General features: G+C 41.0%; 1 protein-coding gene across 1 annotated transcript in view; it reads right to left on the reverse strand.

Moving 5' to 3' along the window:
* Positions 1-376: 376 nt before the first annotated feature.
* LOC143963127 (sulfate transporter-like) overlaps positions 377-19,724 on the reverse strand; it is a 30,182-nt gene continuing 10,834 nt past the window's right edge. Inside the window, exons 2-3 of the mRNA XM_077472693.1 lie at positions 11,319-11,918; positions 377-5,342 (exon numbers count right to left, since the gene is read on the reverse strand). Coding sequence (XP_077328819.1) covers positions 3,747-5,342; positions 11,319-11,918 — 2,196 coding nt within the window. The 3' untranslated portion in view covers positions 377-3,746. The remainder of the gene's footprint in view (positions 5,343-11,318; positions 11,919-19,724) is intronic.

The following is a 19,724-nucleotide window of genomic DNA, read 5'->3' on the forward strand; positions in this document are numbered from 1 at the left end:
GCGTGGCAAGTAACAATCCGCATTTGGTGACAAGTGACAATCCACATTTGGTGGCAGGCGACATGGCAAGTGACATCCTCAGGGCTCCCACTGATTCTGCATTATGGTGAGTTGAACCATTTAATTTTATATTACAATGTATTAATAGAAATAATGCGCTTCAATCATCCTGACACCATAACAACCATGGTGCCGTAATGATTGAAGCGCCAATACCAGCCATTTCCCATATAAATTGCCCCCCAAAAAACATATTTTATAGCAGTGCCCCTCCCGAGATTAGACTCTGGATCCGCCCCTGCCGCTTCCCCAAAAGAGGGCTACACATTCATAAAAAATAACTTTGAACTTTGACTACTAAAGCATACCCCAAAAATTAAGATTTATATTTATTTTAATATTTATTTTAATTTCACAGAAAATGTACACTGCACTTCTAACAAAATAAATGGGTATTTTCTCTATTTGATGACAGGGTTTTTAGCCTGAAAATTAGGAAAATGAATGCAGCCAACACATCTAAGCACATTGGGACCATGAGGGAGTGTTTCGACGGAGTTACAACGGACTTCAGAACAAAGTCACTGATGTACTCAAAATATGTGCTTATTAAAAAATGTATATAAAAAAAAAAGACATTTATGGTATTACATTTTTAGCTTGTGTTTATTATAACATTACAAGAACCACATGCACATTGCATGTGTTTAATGTACAGTAATAATTTTGAGATTTAACATACATATTTAAAAATTGACTTGTATACTTTCAAAGAAATCACCCCAAATCAACCTAAAATACCATTATTATTTACAGTTATTTTACATCAAGTAGGGCACTGGTCTTTTCTAGTGACTTGTAGAATTATTTTTCTTTTTTTCATCATTGTGTTTTTTTCAGCTTTTTTGTTGTTTGTTGTTATATCTTTCCTAATAAGTTCTTGGTGAGATTTATTCATTTTTCATTAGAAAGCATTGACAAAAATTATGTTTTCTTGTTCAATTTTACACATTAAAATATGAGATAAAAAAAAAAACTTGCGCAGCATGTTAAATATTGTTCCATAGATTTTGTTCAATCTTATTTTTGTTTTTTTAAATTGCATCATCTCATGTGACTTCAGTTGTTTTTCATAATTTTCCTCAAATTTTATATCAACTTTACCTGAAAATGAACACTTGCTGGCATAGAGAGTAAGGTATAGTGAAGAACAGCTGTCATAGGCAAAGTGCAGTAAACCACAGCAAAAAAAAATTACTGAATTCACAGCAATGAAATATAAATTGTGATTGGCTGTCAAGGGTCGCTACTCTAAACATTTCTCTTTACCTGGATTTTGGAGGATTTAAACCCAAAAGCAAACATTTATTACTAATGTATTCAAAATATGTGCTTTTAATAAAATATACAAAAAAGCTTTAAATTTTTTTACAAAAGTAAAAAAAAATCTGCTGCAACTGTTTATAAAGTATTAACTGGAGTTTGGCTTCATTTGTTAGTGTATATGAATCTGCTACTACATCTAACACTCCCCATCCTCCAGACTGGCAATGTTGCTGTTTAAAGGCACCCCTGTGCTCCTTCATCCAGAGTGTTAGCACTCTAATATAGGAGGTGTGTTACTAGCCAGATCACCATGTGAAAACAGAGGGAAAAAAGTCTAAAAAATAAAACAAATGTGGTCACCATATCTACTGATTGGTAAGCTGCAATGTATTGCATTTTTGGTGTTGGGCTTATTACAGCTTCAATAGATTTGTTAAAATCTGTAACTAAATAATCAGATTTTATTATGTACTTAACACAGTTGTAAGGACATCAGTACAGTACATAAACATAAGCGCAAACATATGTGACAAAAGGGGAATAATGATTTGCCAATGTAGCAAATAATAAAATGTTTGAAACTACTGAAAATACTTACTGAAAAATAGAATGTTAAAGGTACACTCCAGTAAAAACATTTAAAATAGGCAATTAAACTAAACAAAAGCATGTTGCCTGCTAGCTGAGAATCTTTTATTTTTATCCCAGTGTTTTATAATCTATACCTATCCATCCCACTCACTGAATTCCTTTAAATTTGTGTTTTTTCAAACATTTTTCAGTCAAGGCACCCTCTAATAATTATGGACAATCTTGAGGCACTCTATAAAAATTGCAGACAATCTCGAGGCACCCTCTAATAATTATGGACAATCTCGAGGCACCCTCTAATAATTATGGACAATCTCGAGGCACCCTTTAAAAATTACAGACAGCCTCAAGGCACCCCATTATATAATGAAAAAATTAACTATTCTAATCACTTTACATAGGGCAGCAACATCCACAAGTCAGATTAGGACACCCAGTGTTAGAGGTGATTTATTATTCCAAAGAAAATACACTTTTGCAAACTGGGACTGACTAGTATTCCAATGTTTCTCCATCACTCAGCTAATGTGGCCCCACCACTGATGGAGATGGGCAGAGGAGGGTCAAACAAGGATGCTATGCAGGTTACTGACATCCTTATCAACAGAGGACATAAGCAGCCAGAAGGTTGTAATGGTGCACAATGAAAAACTGTGACTTTGTGTAACTAAAAGGCAGGCTTCATCCACACACCAGCTTATATACAATTTTTGGGCAATTATTGGGCATTTTGCCAAGGCACCCCTGAAGAAACCTCAAGACACCCAAAGTGCCTGGACACCCTGTTTGATAAAGGCTGCTTTAAATGCTGGTATCCTTTTCTTGACTCGCCTTCATGTTGAACCCTGTTTCCACCAAGAGACAACATTTTGGTTATTGCATTCTCTAGTTCAAGAGCGGTCCTCTGTCTGAGCCCACTGAAGATCAGCTCATACACATTAGATCAGTAATTCTCAACCAGGGTTCTGTGGAACCCTAGGGTTCCTCCAGAGGTTGCTAGGGGTTCCTTCAGCATTGGGAAATTTCTGACTCTCAGATAAGTTCCCACTGACACCATTGATCTTTATATCTATCTGTAAGGAGGTAATTCTTCCCAATGACCACAAGTGTGAGGACCATTCCTCTCACTGACCATCACGCTAAGGTATCATGAGTTGTAGAGTTCTAATTTTTAGCAGGGGTTCCTCGAGACCAGAGAACTATTTCAAGGGTTCCTCAGTGTTGAAAAGGTTGAGAAAGGCTGCATTAGATCTTTAGAGGGAAGTTATACAGCACAGAATCACATGGCAGAAGGCTACAGTCCAATCCAAAGTATTGCAAAATGGTTACTGACACCATAGACTTTTTATAATTGTGTTTCCTGCGTGGTGTTAGCACTTAAATTTTATTTTGATCATTCAAATTTGACCGATCCTGATTTTATAAAAATGTAATGCCGTTGTCGGAAGATCCGATCGTATGTAGGCTCCATCAAACTTTTTCCGTCGAAGAGTTTGAGAGCAGGATCTAAAATTTTCCGACAACAAAATCTGATATTTAAATTCCAATCGTGTGTAGACAATTCCGACGGACAAAGTGCCTACTGGTGCGTTTATAGTCCCAACTTACGTGTTGTACGTCACCTCATTAAGAACGATCGGATTTTCCGACAACTTTGTCCGACTGTGTATGCAAAACAAGTTTGGCACAAAATCCATTGGAAAAAATCCAATGGATTTTGATGTCGGAATGTCCAACCATGTGTACAGGGCATAAGTAAAATCATTTGAAAATATATAAATCTGATTTATATTAAACTCTTACTGAATACTAATTGCTTAATACACTTTTCACTTTGTGAAGTCATTGCTTATAGCTTGATCTGGATCAAATGAGAAGGCAGCATCCCTCAACTGAATTTCTTTTTGTTTTTCTTTAAATTGTCTCTCAGAAAATGTCACTGCATCATGTACACTGTGAAAGGCTAGCAGCTCTATATCACCGCTAATGTTGACGAAATACCCTCCATCATGAAGGGATCGGCGAACTGATGGATTGCAGTTAACAAGGTACACTCGTACACCTATCTCCTCATAGTCACTGCGGACTTCTTTAAGAACACCTAGCCCCACTGTATCTATAAACTGCATGGCACCGCAATCAATAAGAAGGGAGTGGATGTCAAGCTGTGGTACAGAAGTTTTGGTGGCTGTCCTCTTCTCAGTTTTAATCAAATTAAACCTAGCAATAAACCTATTGCTAGTCTCTCTTGAAGCTGCTTCTTGTTCTTTCTTTGCCTTCCTTTGTAATGTAGCCACTATGGAGGGGTTAATGCCAGTTTTGCTATAAAGAGAACTTCTAAAGTAGTCTTTGTTGGCATAGTAGAGAGAGGCATCAAATCTGAATATTTTAACATTAGGTATGTTGTTCAGCTCTTTGTATGTGAACTGGTCTTCATAAATCTCTGTTCCGCTCACTTTACCTAATAGAGTTGCCCTTGGCCTCTGAGTACGGAAGATCACACAAAGCATGGAGAAGCAAACAGCTACCAATAATCCAATCTCAGTTGAAATTAGGGAAGATGCCAACATGCTGACCCACCAGACCACTGTATCGATTTTACTAATGCCCCACATTTTTGGAGTGTCAGCAAATTTTCTCAGTGCTCCCCTAAGACTGGTTATAGTTATGACACCTAAAATGCAATTTTGTAGTGAATAGAACAGAGGGGCAATGGCAAGCAGTACAAGCAATAATACAGCTGAGCTGATTATACCATTTAGCTGGGTGTTGGCACCTGTAGACTCTCTTAGAAGACTTTTGGCGAGAGCGGCACAGCTTGCAAAACAGGAAAAGAAAGACGGGATAAGATTGCACATGCCTATAGCAATCATCTCCTGATTGGTGCTGATTGTGTAACCATGTTTTTTGGCAAATATTTCAGCAAGAGATACTGTCATTGCAAATCCAATGATTGCGATTGGCACCGCATCGGCAGCTATGCTGGGAATCAAGCTCCAGTCTGGGGCTTTTGGAACCTGGAATCCAGTGGGGATGGTGCCACAGATTGAGGATTTATATTTCACATTAAAACTGAAATAATAGGAAACCAGTGTGGCCACAATAATCACTATTAATTCTATTGGAAAGGGGACTTTCATCTTCTTTTTAAAGCGATCATTTATTTCCTTGAAAGGGACAATAAGGGCTATTGCAACAATGCTAGTAACTAAATCGCATATATTAGTGCTTTTTAAATTGGAGAAGATGTCAACCCAAGTAAGAACCAGAGCCCCAGCGCCATCACGACGAGGGATCTTTAACCCAAGGAGATACTTCATCTGTGAGGTCAGAATGGTCAGTGACGACCCAGTGACAAAACCACTCAGCAGAGGCTCTGACAAATACATCGAGATGAATCCTAGCTGAAAGATTCCCAAGAGGATCTGAAAAGAAAACATAAATATAATGAAAGTACATCTGTTTTACTTTTTTTTTTCCAGTTTAAAACAAATATAATGCTAAAAGAATAAAGAGAAGAGACTCTTCTGTTTATTTATTTATTTTCATTTTCTTGCTGTTTTTCTTGCTTCAATTTTTTAAGTCTTTCTTTGAAATCGTCCATGGTAGTTGTAGCAGGGTTAAACTGTAAGAAAGTTTTAGCTACAGTGAAAGGATCTTAGATCCTTTTGGTGCTCATGGTATGCTTACCTGCTCTGTGCAATGGTATTGCACAGAGCAGCCCGAACCTCCTCTACTGGGGTCCCCAGCCGGTGCTCTTGGCTCCTCCTGCTCCTATGGTGGCATACCTGAACTGGGCTCCCGCCGCTGCCTCTCTATTACAGGTATGCTTTTGTACACAAAGTTATCCCATGTCAACAGGGTCAATTTAAAGTGAATGTGTAATCAGATTAGCTTTCATATAGGGAACATCTAGAAATGTTTATTGTGAATATTCATTCATCCTAAAAAAATCCACATTTTACACACAAATATATCCTGAAAAAAGCAGCATGCTTCATGTGCCCTAAATGGTGGGCCGGACTTACCATTGGGCTTGACTGGGTTCAAGCCCATGGGCCCCGTCCAATAGGGGGCCCGCAGGCCCCGCAGAGATAAATAACCCGCAGAGTACTCGGCTCGTCTCTGCTCACAGTCACGCCCAGTCCCTCCCTATGATGGACATTACACAGGGACTGGATGTGACTGTGAGCCGAGCCCAGTACACTCTGATACTCTCGGCTCCGCTCGGGACTGCAAGAGGACCTGAAAGCCGCCGAGCGGACCTGAGAGCTGCCAAGAGGCCCCGAGAGCCGACAAGATACACAGGACTCTTTATCTCAGTGGCGCCATTTTTAAACTTCAAGACTACAATGTCAAGGCTTCAATTACACTGGACAAGGCTGCAGATGCATGGGCAAGACTGCAGATGGACACTGATAAGGCTGCATTGATGGGCATTTAAATGCAAGTTTTTTTCCTTTAACTTCCCTCCTAAACTTGGGGTGCGTGTTATATGCCAGTGCGTGTTATATGTCAATAAATACAGTAATGTATAGCAGGTAGGGCCTGAAAAGTGACTCAAGCCCAGGGGCCACCCCCACCCTAAGTCCTGCCCTGCAGATGTGACAGCTAGACTCAGAAGATTTGGAGTATAATTTGGTGATGTCACTACTGTACTGCTAACTGTTCTACAGAGAAAGCTGCAGTGCAGGGATCTCCCTGCTTTTGTTTTGATCATTCTGTAGCTATATGCTTCCTATCTTGCTTGTGCCACATAAATATTCCCCTACCAGTCATTAGCTTTACCATGAGGAAGCTAAACCCTGCTTTTACCAAGAGCAAAGTATAAGGACAAACGGATCTGCACTGATAAGATGTGACAGTTAAAGTGGTTGAAAACCCTTACATATACCCAATGAAGTGACATGACTCAGATGATACATAGAGATGAAACAAATGCTCCTGCATAGGTTGTATCTGTTTATCTGCAGCCCTCTCGTCTGTAGATTTTCTAAAAACACAAAGATCCAAGGATTTTTTTTTCTCAACTCTATGCAGGGGTTTTAAGTCTCAATGTCTCAATGAGGACAGCTCTGAGCCCCGATTGGAGGAAAGGAACATATACCCGGTCGCATAGTGCATGGAGAATATGCTGAGCTGTAGATATGAATCACAGGCTGTGTGCTAGAGTTCTCCTCCCCAGTCACTTTTTTATGTCTTGGTGTTGGGAAAGCTGTCTTAAATGACTCATGCTGGTAACAGAGGAACAAGGCAGCAGAGAGAAATCACATTTAGTGCTTTGGATAGAGGCATAACATACAAACATCTGTTTTCTTTGCCTTTTTACCTATTTAAAATGTAATAACTGCATAACATTCTTAACTGTCACAGTTGCCTATGTAGTGTTAAATAACAACATAAATGGCAATTTAAAGATGCATGGTTAATTTGAGATTTGTTTCTCAGAAAAGCCAGTTTATTATCCACTGATAGTAGAACTCTAGTTATAATTAATGCTCTCATACTTTGATCTGAGCATGCGTGGCACTTTGTCCGATCGGAATTCTCTACAAACGATCAGATAAAGTCCGATCGGATCATGTTGTCGGACAATTTTATATCCAGCTCCCAAACTTTGTTGGTCGGACATTCCTACGGAAAAAGTTTGATGAAGCCCACACACGGTCGGAAATATCCGACAACCCGGTCCGATCGGACATTTTCCGTCGGAATGTCCGAGCGTGTGTACAAGGGCTAAGCCCTTGTACACACGGTCGGAGATTCCGATGGAATGTGTCCTATCGGACCGTTTTGTCGGATATTCCGACTGTGTGTGGTCTCCATCAGACTGTTTCCGTTGGAATATCCGACGGACCAACTTTTCCAAATTGCCGGTAAAATTTTCAGACAAAATGCTCCGATCGGACATACTCCGATCATGTGTAGCCTACTCCGACGGACAAAGTGCCACGCATGCTCAGATCAAATTCCTAGACCAAAGCTATTGGCTACTAGCCTGAACGTAGTCCCGTCGTAACGAAATAACGTCATCACGTTATGTACAATCGGATTTTCCGACAACTTTGTCCGACCGTGTGTATGCAACAGTTTCAGACAAAATCCGTCGGACAAAATCCAACGGATTTGGTTGTCAGAATGTCCGACCGTGTGTACAAGGGCTTAGAATGTATGTGATATGATATGCTGACTGCTGTCTGTTCCCCTCAGTTCCTATGTGGTCATCAAAACAGGAAATTAGCAAAATTTCTCCTAGGGCAACATAGACAATAATATCCACTTAACCTCCAGAAGATTTACCACTATTCATGACCAGGCAATTTTTTGCTATTCCGCACTGTGTTATTTTAACTGACAATTGCGCTGTCATGCAATCCTGTACCCAAATTAAATGTGTATCCCTTTTTTCCCATAAAGAGCTTTCTTTTGGTGGTATTTGATCACCTCTGGGTTTTTTTTTGTTTTTGTTTTTTTATTTGTTTTTTTTGCTATAAATAAAGTTTCACATTTTTGAAAAAAAAAAACCTTAACTTTTTACTAGTTTACTGCTATTAAAAATCCAATAAAAAAAAAAAATCAAATTCCTTCATAAATATAGGCCAATATTTATTCTGCTACATATTTTTGGTAAAAAAAATCCCAATAAGTGTATATTCATTGGTTTTGCCAAATGTTATAGCATCTTCAAACTATGAGATACATACTGGATTTTTTGTTAATACTATTAATGGCGGTGATCAGCGACTTATAGCGGGACTGCAATATTGCGGCTGACAATATAGCACTAATTGACACATTTTGTGCTAAAAATATACACTTTCACTGTACTAATGACACTAGCTGGGAAGGGGGTTAAACGTGTAGGACGATCAAAGGATTAAATGTGTGCCTAACCAGTGTTTGTGTACACTGTTTGCTGTTTTTACTAAGGGATCTGATGGATTTTATTCCCTGCATTGGAAGGAAAGGAGGAACGTGTAAATAAGGGTTCTGCTGACAGAACAGAGCTATGCCTTGTTTAGATAGGCAGATCTCTGTTCTGTGTCTCTCCCCGTTTATTAGCGGGTGCCAGAGGACATCCATTGGTCAGCACCTGCTGATCAGCTTGTGCTGTGTCTAATTACAGCACAGCCGCGGCACCGGCGGCGTGCACTCCATGCCCAGAAGTGCTGGATCATATACTAGGTACGTGATCCAGCGCAGGAGAGCCACCTTGCCACATTACATCTAAGTGATGCGGTCGGCAAGCGGATATAAACCCTTTTACATTATAAGGAAAAGGTTTAGCATCAAGTGAGACATTGCAATAGAATGTGTAGAGTAGACAGCAGGGTTGATTTACTAAAACTTGAGAGTGCAAAATCTGGTGCAGCTGTGCATGGTAGCCAATCAGCTTCCACTTTCAGCTTGTTCAATTAAGCTTTGACAAAAAAAAAACTGGAAGCTGGTTTCTATGCAGAGCTGCACCAGTAAATCCAGATAAGAATAAATGACAGCATACTAACAGGTAAATTGCAAGTAATGGAGTCTTTACTTGTATGACATAACACCAATGTTTCATGGCTGCAAGGAACCCTTGGAAATGATGGTGTTAAGTTTAAACTAGTAAAAACTTCAAATTCTGACATCTATTCTTATTCAGATAAGAGGAGATAAGATAGGAGCTACATTTAGATGTAGACAGATCTTACAGCTAATCTATAACTAAAGGCAAAACCTTATTTTTTAGATTTGAATAGAGTGGAGAGGGATTAGAACACCTGTCAGGTTCTTAGGCCGCGTACACACGGGCGGACTGTTCGCCCAACTTTGTCCGCTGAACAGTGTTTCAGCGGACAGTCCGCTCGTGTGTGGGCTTCAGCGGACAGTTTCAGCGGACAGTCTGACGAACAAAGTTTTTCGGAAATCCCGTAAAACTGTCCGCTGAAACTTGGTTTGAGCGGACAGTCCGCCCGTGTGTAGGCTTGTTCGTCAAACTAAGTTCCGCGCATGCTCAGAAAGGATTTACACGGCGAAGGTTGCATTGCAGTGTATTGGACGTCGTATTTCTCGTCCCGTCGTACGTGCCGTTCACGTCATCGCGCAAGTTTCAGCGGACTGTTCGTTCGTCGTGTGTGGTCAAGTCCGTCCATGCTAATTTTGAGCGGACTGTCCGCTCAAACTGTTTGACGAACAAAATTGGGCGAACAGTCCGCCCGTGTGTACGCGGCCTTATTGTTGTCTGTATCCTTATTAGGGAGATTCGCCCTCTCTATTTGCCCTGTTTTAACCAAAAGTGAAAGAAAATCACAAATGTTGGGTTGTTGACAGAACAGGAATAAAGGGGAAAACTTCTAAGGGGGACACTAGTTCTGGTGACAACAAGGCATTCCTTCACTGGGATTTAGTCTCAATTATCCATGGGAAATCTCCCCAACTGGACAAAGAAGGCAAAAAACTAAAATCTGACAGGGATTATAACCCTTATTTACAAAGATAGGGAGGAAAGCACTCACATTGCCACATCTGAAAGTTTAAGGGGAACAGAGTGAAAGAGAGGATACTTGGTAGGTATCCTTTGGTCGGACTTTAAAGGCATACAAAACAATTAGCAAGATATAGAAAAATAACAATATTTATTATGAACATACAGCATAGAGCAATCGGAGGTTAAAAATCATGTATAATGATACAGAGTATACAATGAGCCCTTGTGTATCGACGCGTTTCACCATTAGGCTTCCAATGAACATCTGTATATGAGGCTTTCTCCTGCTAGACAGTGAAATTAGTTTTCTTCTTTGTTACCTAGAATACCTTGATTGTGTCCTGAAGAAGGCTAACGGTGAAATGCATTGAAACACAAGGGCTCACTGTATACTCTGTATCATTATACGTGATTTTTAACCTCTGATTGCTCTATGCTGTATGTTCATAATAAATATTGTTATTTTTCTATATCTTGCTGACCAAGTCCGACCAAAGGATACCTACCGAGTATCCTCTCTTTTTTCTCTGTAACCCTTATTTACACTATTCAAAATGAAAAAAAAGTTTTGCCCTAGAGCTTTTAAGGTATAAATTGTATAGACGAGTACAACTCTGGTTGGCAATTAATGGACATGACGAGGCCTCTGGGTGGGTTTGGGTTAAAAAACAGGAGCCAGACCAATTCCTGTGAGACCAAAAATAGTTTAGTTCATCAAAATAATTTTATAGGTTCTAATAGGCCCCTGTCATTACAGCATAAATTACTAGTAATTATCTGGATGGTTTTGGGTTTGAATGGTGTATAACAAAATATATACAGTCCATGGGAATAAAGGTGTCTGTTTTAACCCTAAAATGACTGTAACCTTTGTAGTACAACCGGGGGTTTTTATTTATTTTCAAACATGTTACAGAGTACTATTTTTACCTACCTGGTATACACCAACAATAAAGGTCAAAGAGGTTGCCACAGTAATGGCATAGCAGCTTTTACCGCACAAAGTTCCATTGACCAGTGATGAGTTTACTGCTACTGTGGTAGTTTGATCTGTAACATAGCCGGCTGCTTTTAACTGTTTGTTTACTGCCTCACCAACCATAAGGCACAACACTCCGTATGTGCCAACACAATTGTGACGTGATGTTGCTGTTAAAAAATAGATGATGCAGCAGAAAAAGTTGGTGTACAGTCCATAGATGGGGTCTTGATTGGCTAACAAAGAGTAAGCAATTGACTGTGGAATGGTGACAATGCCGACTACAATACCAGATGTAATATCGCCAGGCAGGTACTTTCTGATCTTGTAACGTGGAAGCCATGTGAGTACTGGGAAGAGGGTTAAAAAGAAGTTGTAAACCACCTTTGGGCCATCTCTGCAAACTTCTTTAGATAACTCTGTGATACGTTCCTTAGTACTGAGTTCTGGTTGGACATGTTCTTCAAGTTTCACATGCATATAGTCAAATGATTTGGAATCATGATGTTCATTTGACTCTTCAGAATCATTCTTAGAGTCTTCTGGGTCTTCCACCTGGAAAAAAAATATGCAAGATAGATATATCTTTTTATAGTACACACGTATACCCAGGGGCGGACTGACAATTCATGGGGCCCCCGGGCAATAGGAGATTATGGGGCCACACAGTATACAAAAACACACACGCACACATAGTATACAATCACACAGTATACACATACATATACATAGTATAGACAGACATGTTTCTATAAGCTGAGAAGGTACTGGAGAAGTGGGTGGGGCAGCTATGATCTTGGGATTTTTAGACCAAAAGGATGTCAGGATCAGGAAGGAATTTTTTCCCCTGCTGTAGCAAATTGGAGCATGCTCTGCTGGTTTTTTTTTCGCCTTCCTCTGGATCAATTGTGGGCATAAAATTGGATATATTGGATTGTACGATTATTTTTTATTTTATTTATTTGTTTTTAAGGTTGAACTGGATGGACTTGTGTCTTTTTTCAACCTGACTAACTATGTAACTATGTAACTGTGTCAGTAAGGCTGCTTTCACACTGGGGCAGTATTCAGGCGTTACAGCGCTAAAAATAGCGCCTGTGTAACGCCTGAAAAAAACCGGCCCCTTTAACTCCAGTGTGAAAGCCGGAGGGCTTTCACACTGGAGCGATGCGCTGGCAGGACGGTGAAAAAAGTCCTGCTAGCCGCATCTTTGCAGCGGTGAAGGAGCGGTGTATTCACCGCTCCTAAACCGCTCCTACCCATTGAAATCAATGGGACACCGCGGAAATACCTGCAGCGGCGCTTTGCGGGCGGGTTTAACCCCTTTTCGGCCGCTAGCGGGGGTTAAAACCACCCCGCTAGTGCCCGCACACCGCCGCTAAAACGACGGTAAAGCGCCGCTAAAAATAGCGGCACTTTACCGCCGACGCCGCTCCCGCTGCAGTGTGAAAGCAGCCTAAGGGACATTTCATCTGTGTAAAAAACACAGATTTTTACATACTATCCCTGGTTTTACTGAGGCTGGCAACTCTGATGGGGCCCTCGGGCCGTGCCCGAGTGGCCGAATGGTCAGTCCGCCCCTGCGTATAACTAAGTATCAGTGTAGTACTCCTGTCACTAGACACAATACAGAAAACTTAAATTTACACATTAAAACCTATGCACCTCCAGGTTCTCCCAAAACTGTTGGTGCCATTAGTATGCGAATGTTAGGAAACACCACCAAAATGTACTACTGTACAGGGTTCTAAAGTCATACATTACAGCCTCCATATCCTATTGAGAAGCACTTATTATTACACAATGGGATCAGCTACAGGTGTTCCACAGCTCAAACATTTTTAAACCAGCATCCTAGGTTTCAGTAACTGATTTGAAATCAATAACCACTTGTCCTGGCCAATTCTGAAGTTTACCACATACATGTAAAAATCTGCTTATTTTGCTATTCAATTACTTTGAAACCCTACCAAACAATATTTGTTTTCTCAAAACAAAGTCCCTGGAGAATAAAATGGTGGGTGTTGCAATTATTTGTGTTACAGGACACAGCGTTTTAGCTCAAATTTTCAGGAAGAATACACTTTATTACACTTTTAGTGCACGCAGACAACATTTTTTGGTAAAATATAAAAGATGATGTTACACTGAGTAAACAAATACGTAATATGTCACATTTTAAAATTGCTCACACACATGGAATGGCAACAAACCATTTGCATATGCACGCAAAACCTACGTGCATGCTCTCATATGCATGTAAACACAGGGGGACTTGGCGCTTTAAATTTTTTCATTTTGGTATTTATTTATTTATTTATTTTAACGTTATTGCTATCACAAAGGATGAACAACATCCCTTGTGATAGCATGGGCCACGACAAGTCCTCTATAAAGAAAGATCTGGGGAATATTAGACCCCAGATCTTGCCACTGCCCTCCAAAGCAGTGAGTCAAACTGAGATCAGTTTTGATCATCTGCTATCCAAGCCATTAACAGCTTGTAAACAAACAAACCAAAACTGGAATTGACAACCCCCTTAATTGCTTCCAGTTTCTGTGATCAGAGAGGAAGCGGAATAATCGAAGTTCCTCTCAGTCTTCCTAGCTCACATCAGTCCCAGGTTACCCAGTGGGACAGGAGAGTCTGGGAAAGGATGCGGGGGGAGATAGCCTTCTACCACCTGTAAAAGTGATCAGGTGGCTGTAGAGCTGCTTGGATCGCTTTCACACAAAAGCCCATTGCTTGCTCTAAAGAATGATACCAGGATCATGGAGTGTATATATATATATATATATATATATATATATATATATATATATATATATATATATATATATATATAAAAATACGCAAGGCACATGGGATTAATTGTTGCCCCAGTGTCATAAGGACTGGAAGTGAGGGAATCTTCTTCCCATTGGGGTCACAAACAGGAATAAAGGACTGCCAGAGTGACCTCTCCCATGTGATAGTGTTTCGGCCTGAGGAGGCAATCGGCAGGGAAATTAGCTCAGCGACATCCTCCACCTGGGTGGCCCTGACACCATCTGATACTTATGATGGCCATAAATGCCTTAATAAATGATTGATTTATTTTCTAATCAATCTCTGCCAATAGTAATAACTGCTCTATGGTCAACAACCCAACTGATTAATATGTCACACACAGGGAAGTGGATTTTGATCAATAGTAGGAGGATACAACCGTTGCAAAATGATTGATCATTTTCTGTCCTGGCTGATTGGCTCAGTTTGATCAAATCAAATCTAAATCAGGTCTAAATTTTAGATTGGAGATTGGAAGGGGTGACTATTTGATTATTTGCTGATTTGTTCATCCATAGGATAATAAAATCAAACTGTATATGGGTACTCGTAGACGGCCATACACGCAGTCAATTTCTTTCCTGCAACCACACGTTGCAGAATAGAAATTTGCTTGATTGTCTCATCAACACAGTGTTGATGTGGGAATCCCTCCTGCAGGGCTATTGACTTCTCCCCGCCGGGAGAATAAAGTGATTATTGCTAGCGGCTATAGCAGCTGCTAGCAATAATCACAGGTAAAACCCGGCATGCTGGTTGTACCCAAGCTGAGCAATGATCAACTTGATACATTCAGCCTGCCCATACTCGCTTCTAATCTCAGCCAGTTCCTGCTGAACCGGCCGAGATTCGAACTGTGTATGGCCTGCCTTACTCAGGGTGGACTTCTGCAGTGGGGAGGTGGCAGGGAGTGTGAATAAGTAAGTATACCTTGCTGGGGGATTATGTGACCTATCTGTAGACATTTGCTCTTTGCCCTTAATGGTCAAAGCAACAGTTTCTCTCTAAAGTGTAAAAAATATTTAATGAACCCAGCCCTTTCAAGGGGTAGTTATATTGCTCATAAACACTCTAAACATTCATATACTTCTTGGCACTAGAGGACTCACGGACACCAGTTCTTTGAGCACTATGGTGGTTTTTAAGGTGTCTTTTTGCCCCTTTAAATGCACTTTCAATATCCAGATTCTGATAACACTTTTTTTATTTCACTGATGTCTCCTGCAGGCCTAACATACACTGTAATAACTAGAGAAATGAATGGGATCCATCATATACGTTCTAGTACAGGGGTGCCCAACCAGTTGCCCAGGGGCCACATGTGGCCCGCGGAGCCCTCTAATGTGGCCCTAGACCTCCTGCTCTAAGATGGCAGGTTGGCAAGCCCAGATCACAGGTTGCTGTCCCGCCATCCTAGAACAGCAGTTTTGTGAATGAAGACGCTGGTAGTGCAAGCAAGTGGCTGCGGAGCACAGTCACATAAGCCAATGCTTTCTGTATAGTGCCTGCTCCTGTCACAGGCAGAGTGATACCAAATGTACTCCACCTAGGACAGCAACAGCCAGCAATACCAGAATGGAAGACGGTTATTAAAGGTAAGTTTACTACTAAATTCACAGTATAAATGGATATATCTGTTTTGCAGTGGTTACTAGGCTGCTTTCAAACTGATCCGCAGGTGCAGTGCAGCTGCGGGTTACCTGCTTTGAGCCATAGACTTCTGTTATTACCTGTGGGTTTGTTGCGCCTTCAGAAAGTGCGCCCAACCTGGAGGCTATAATAGAAGTTTACGGGCAAAGTGCAGCTAACCTGCAGAAAATCCACAGGTTCACTGCGCTGCACATGTGGTTTGGGCAAATCGCAGCGCATCAGTGTGAAAGCAGCCTTAGGCCCCTTTCACACGATTGGTGTGACCCAATTGGACTTACTATTCACCTCTATGGAGCAGCAGATGTAAATGGACTTGTGTCTGTTTACACTTACCTATCTAAAAAAAATAGAAAGAGATCTGCCCCTTCCATCTGGGCATATCGGATTGGATCAGAGGGCCCATAGAGTAGAGTGGGCTGTGTCAGTGGACACGGACCGGTCATCCTCCGGCTCCACTCATTGTGGCCCGCGACCAGTTACCAATTCGCTTAAGTGGCCCTCGCTCTTCAAAAGTTTGGCCACCCCTGTTCTAGTATGTAAGAGCATCAAGCATCAGCTGCATCTCTAAAGATGTTTAAAGACCATTGAGTGACTACAGTTTGTTATAAGTCATTGCTCACGCCTTGTATATTAATTATTAGCGAAAACAGGTAAAACTTTGATAACTTGGAGTAATGTCAGCACTTATGGCTATCTTAACACCTCACATATTCCTATTTGTCTATTAGTGTAATGAACTACATCAGTGGCCAATAGGAATATACAGAACACAAGAAGGGTAGGGTAAGCTTTGTCAATCTAAAGCGGTTCAGACACTCTGCCTGTCAGAGAAGCCTTGGATTCAGCTGTAACAGCAGTGTCTAAAGCTGGCAATACACTAGCAGAAATTCATTTGTTAAAAAATCTACTAGTGTATGTCTACGTATAGGCACCTCTAGGTGTCACCACCATAAACTTGCATCTATTTTTTTTTTTTTAATGATCTCTCTAAAGACTAAGTTCACCTTTCTTTTCTAAATTCCAGTTCCCCTATGCACCAATATAGCATTCATGTACTTTTTTTGCAAAAATATCATAGATTTCCGTAAAATCTACAGACACGTACCTGCTGTCCTCCATCCATGATTCCAAACGTATCTATTGCTTCTGTCTTACATCCTTACAGACTGTAGGTCATGACAGAGGAAGGAATTGACCAACTGACCTCATTAGCACACACCCTGCATCATCCACCCTCCCACGCTGATGTACATCAGCAGAATGGCACGGGCAGGCATATTGGCGTACAGGTACATCCAATCTTTAATGCCACCCTGCCATCGCGAGCGCGCCACTGGTGGCGCGCTCACATGCTGGTCGGGACCCCCGTGAGTCCGGTCGCGAGTCCTGTGGACTCGATCGCCGCGGGCATACCCGCCATCGTCTCACGGGGCGGCTGAACTGGGAGATGCCATTGTAAACAGCATCTCCCCGTTTTGTCTAGCAACAAGTGATGCTGATCTCTGCTCCATGTGATTGGAGCAGAGATCAGTGTTCACTAAAAAAAGCCCAGCCCCCAACAGTTAGTAACACACCCATAGGAACACTTAACCCCTACACTGCCACCCACTGGTTAACCCCTTCACTGCCAGTGTCATTTACACAGGAATCACTGCATTTGTATAGCAGTGATTTCTGTATAAATGACAATGGTCCCAAAAATGTGTCAAAAATGTCAGATGTGTCCGCCATAATGTCGCAGTCACAATAAAAGTCGCTGATCGCCGCCATTACTAGTAAAAAAAATTATTAATAAAAATGCCATAAAACTATCCCCTATTTTGTAAACGCTATAACTTTTGCGCAAACCAATCAATTATTGCAATTTTTTTTACCAAAAATATGTAGAAGAATACATATTGGCCTAAACTGAGGGAAAAAAATGTTTTTTTAATATATTTTTGGGGGATATTTATTATAACAAAAAGTTAAAAATAATGTGTTATTTTCAAAATTGTCGCTCTATTTTTGTTTATAGCTCAAAAAATAAAAACCGCAGGGGTGATCAAATACCACCAAAAGAAAGCTCTATTTGTGGGAAAAAAAGGACATCAGTTTTATTTGGGAGTCGCATGACTGTGCAATTGTCAGTTAAAGCGACGCAGTGGCGAATCGCAAAAAGTGGTCTGGTCTTTGGCCAGCAAAATGGTCCAGGGCTGAAGTGGTTAATGAAAGGCAATCAGTGATCACCCTTTTCACTAAATACACAATATACAATCAGATTGCATAGTGTATGGCCATCTTTATACAAATACATAGGAGGGAGTGGACAGAAACACTCAGCTGTCACGCCCCGTTCACATCTCTGCATAGTGGGAACTCGCATTCCCACATGCATTTTTTTTTTTGCGAGGTGGGGAGGCGTTCACCCCAAAGAAGCTTCAGAACTTTTTTTTAGAGTGAAGCTTGGTACATTTTTACTGTGATTTTTGGTGCCGCACATTTCTGAAATGCAAGGAAACACAGATGTGAATGTAAAGTGTAAGCGCACAGATGTGAATGTAGCCTCATTGTTCTTGTGTTATCTCACCAATTTCACTTTAAGGTCCCATTCATATCTAGCATAGTGGGAGTGAAAGTTTTGTGTCCCATTTTCCCTGTGACATGCATAGGGCAGCCCATTGATTTAAATTGGTTGTGCTATATGTGGCTTATAGGACATGTTGGCGTTTTATGGGTTGTGTGTTTTTTTTTTTTTTTTTGCAGCAGCAGCATTTGCCACTCATTTTTCCACATGACAAAATTACGTGAGTAGAGGAGAGTGGCTGCACCTCTGACGGGGGCATCTGTGCTGATTAATTACAAGCGCAGCCCCCCCCCCCCCCGGGGATGCCCACACTGGACCACCAAGGACGCCACCAGGACCAACAGGGATGCCCACCACTAGTCACCACCAGGTATGCCTCCCATGACCACCAGGGATGCCAATCAGTGCCCACAATGGATGCCAATCAGTGCCCACAATGAATGCCTGCCAATCGGTGATGCCCATCAGTACCATCCACTAGTGTACATCAGTGCCACCTATCAGTGTCCATCCATGCCCATTTGTGCCGCCTATCAGTGCCCATCCATGCTGCCTATCAGTGCCCATTCGTGCCGCCTATCAGTGCTCATCAGTTCCACCTTTCAGTGCCACCTATGTGTACCCATCAGTGCTGCATATTAGTGCCCATGATCAGTGCCGCCTTATCAGTGCCTGTCAGTGTAAACTCCTCAGTGCCCATCAGTGAAGGAGAAAATGTACTTATTTTCAAAGTTTTGTAACAGAAACAAAAAAAATAAAAATTTTTCAAAATTTTCTGTCTTTTTTTTTAAAAAATCCCAGAGGTGATCAAATGCCACCAAAAGAAAGCTCTATTTGTGGGAACAAAATGATACAGATTTAGTTTAGATACAGTGTAGCATGACCATGCAATTGTCATCCAAAGTGCGACAGCGCTGAAAGCTGAAAAATGGCCTGGGCAGGAAGGTGTATAAGTGCCCTGTATTGAAGTGGTTAATAGCAGTACATTTATGTCCCCTGTACTTTTTTTTGGCCTGCACATCAGTACACACCTAATAGAAATCTTAAAAGACAATCTTAATAGGCAGGTTTAGTTAGTAAAGTACACACTTGCTTTATTGCTGTCCACTGTTGCCACAACAGCTAAATATTTATTGCTATGTTCTCAAATATGACCTAGTCATAAGGAGATGTTAAGGTACATCTTGTATGATGTTTCTTACACAACATTTTTCAATAAAATAAAACGATGTTTATGTGTTGTGGATGAAAAGCATAATTGCTCTAGTAATATTCCAATTGAACTCTAAAAAACACTATATTTTCCAAACACTGC

Source organism: Lithobates pipiens, unplaced genomic scaffold (genome assembly GCF_037356315.1).
Source record: "Lithobates pipiens isolate NorthernLeopardFrog02 unplaced genomic scaffold, aLitPip1_a1.2 Scaffold_8, whole genome shotgun sequence".
Taxonomy (NCBI): Eukaryota; Metazoa; Chordata; class Amphibia; order Anura; family Ranidae; genus Lithobates; species Lithobates pipiens.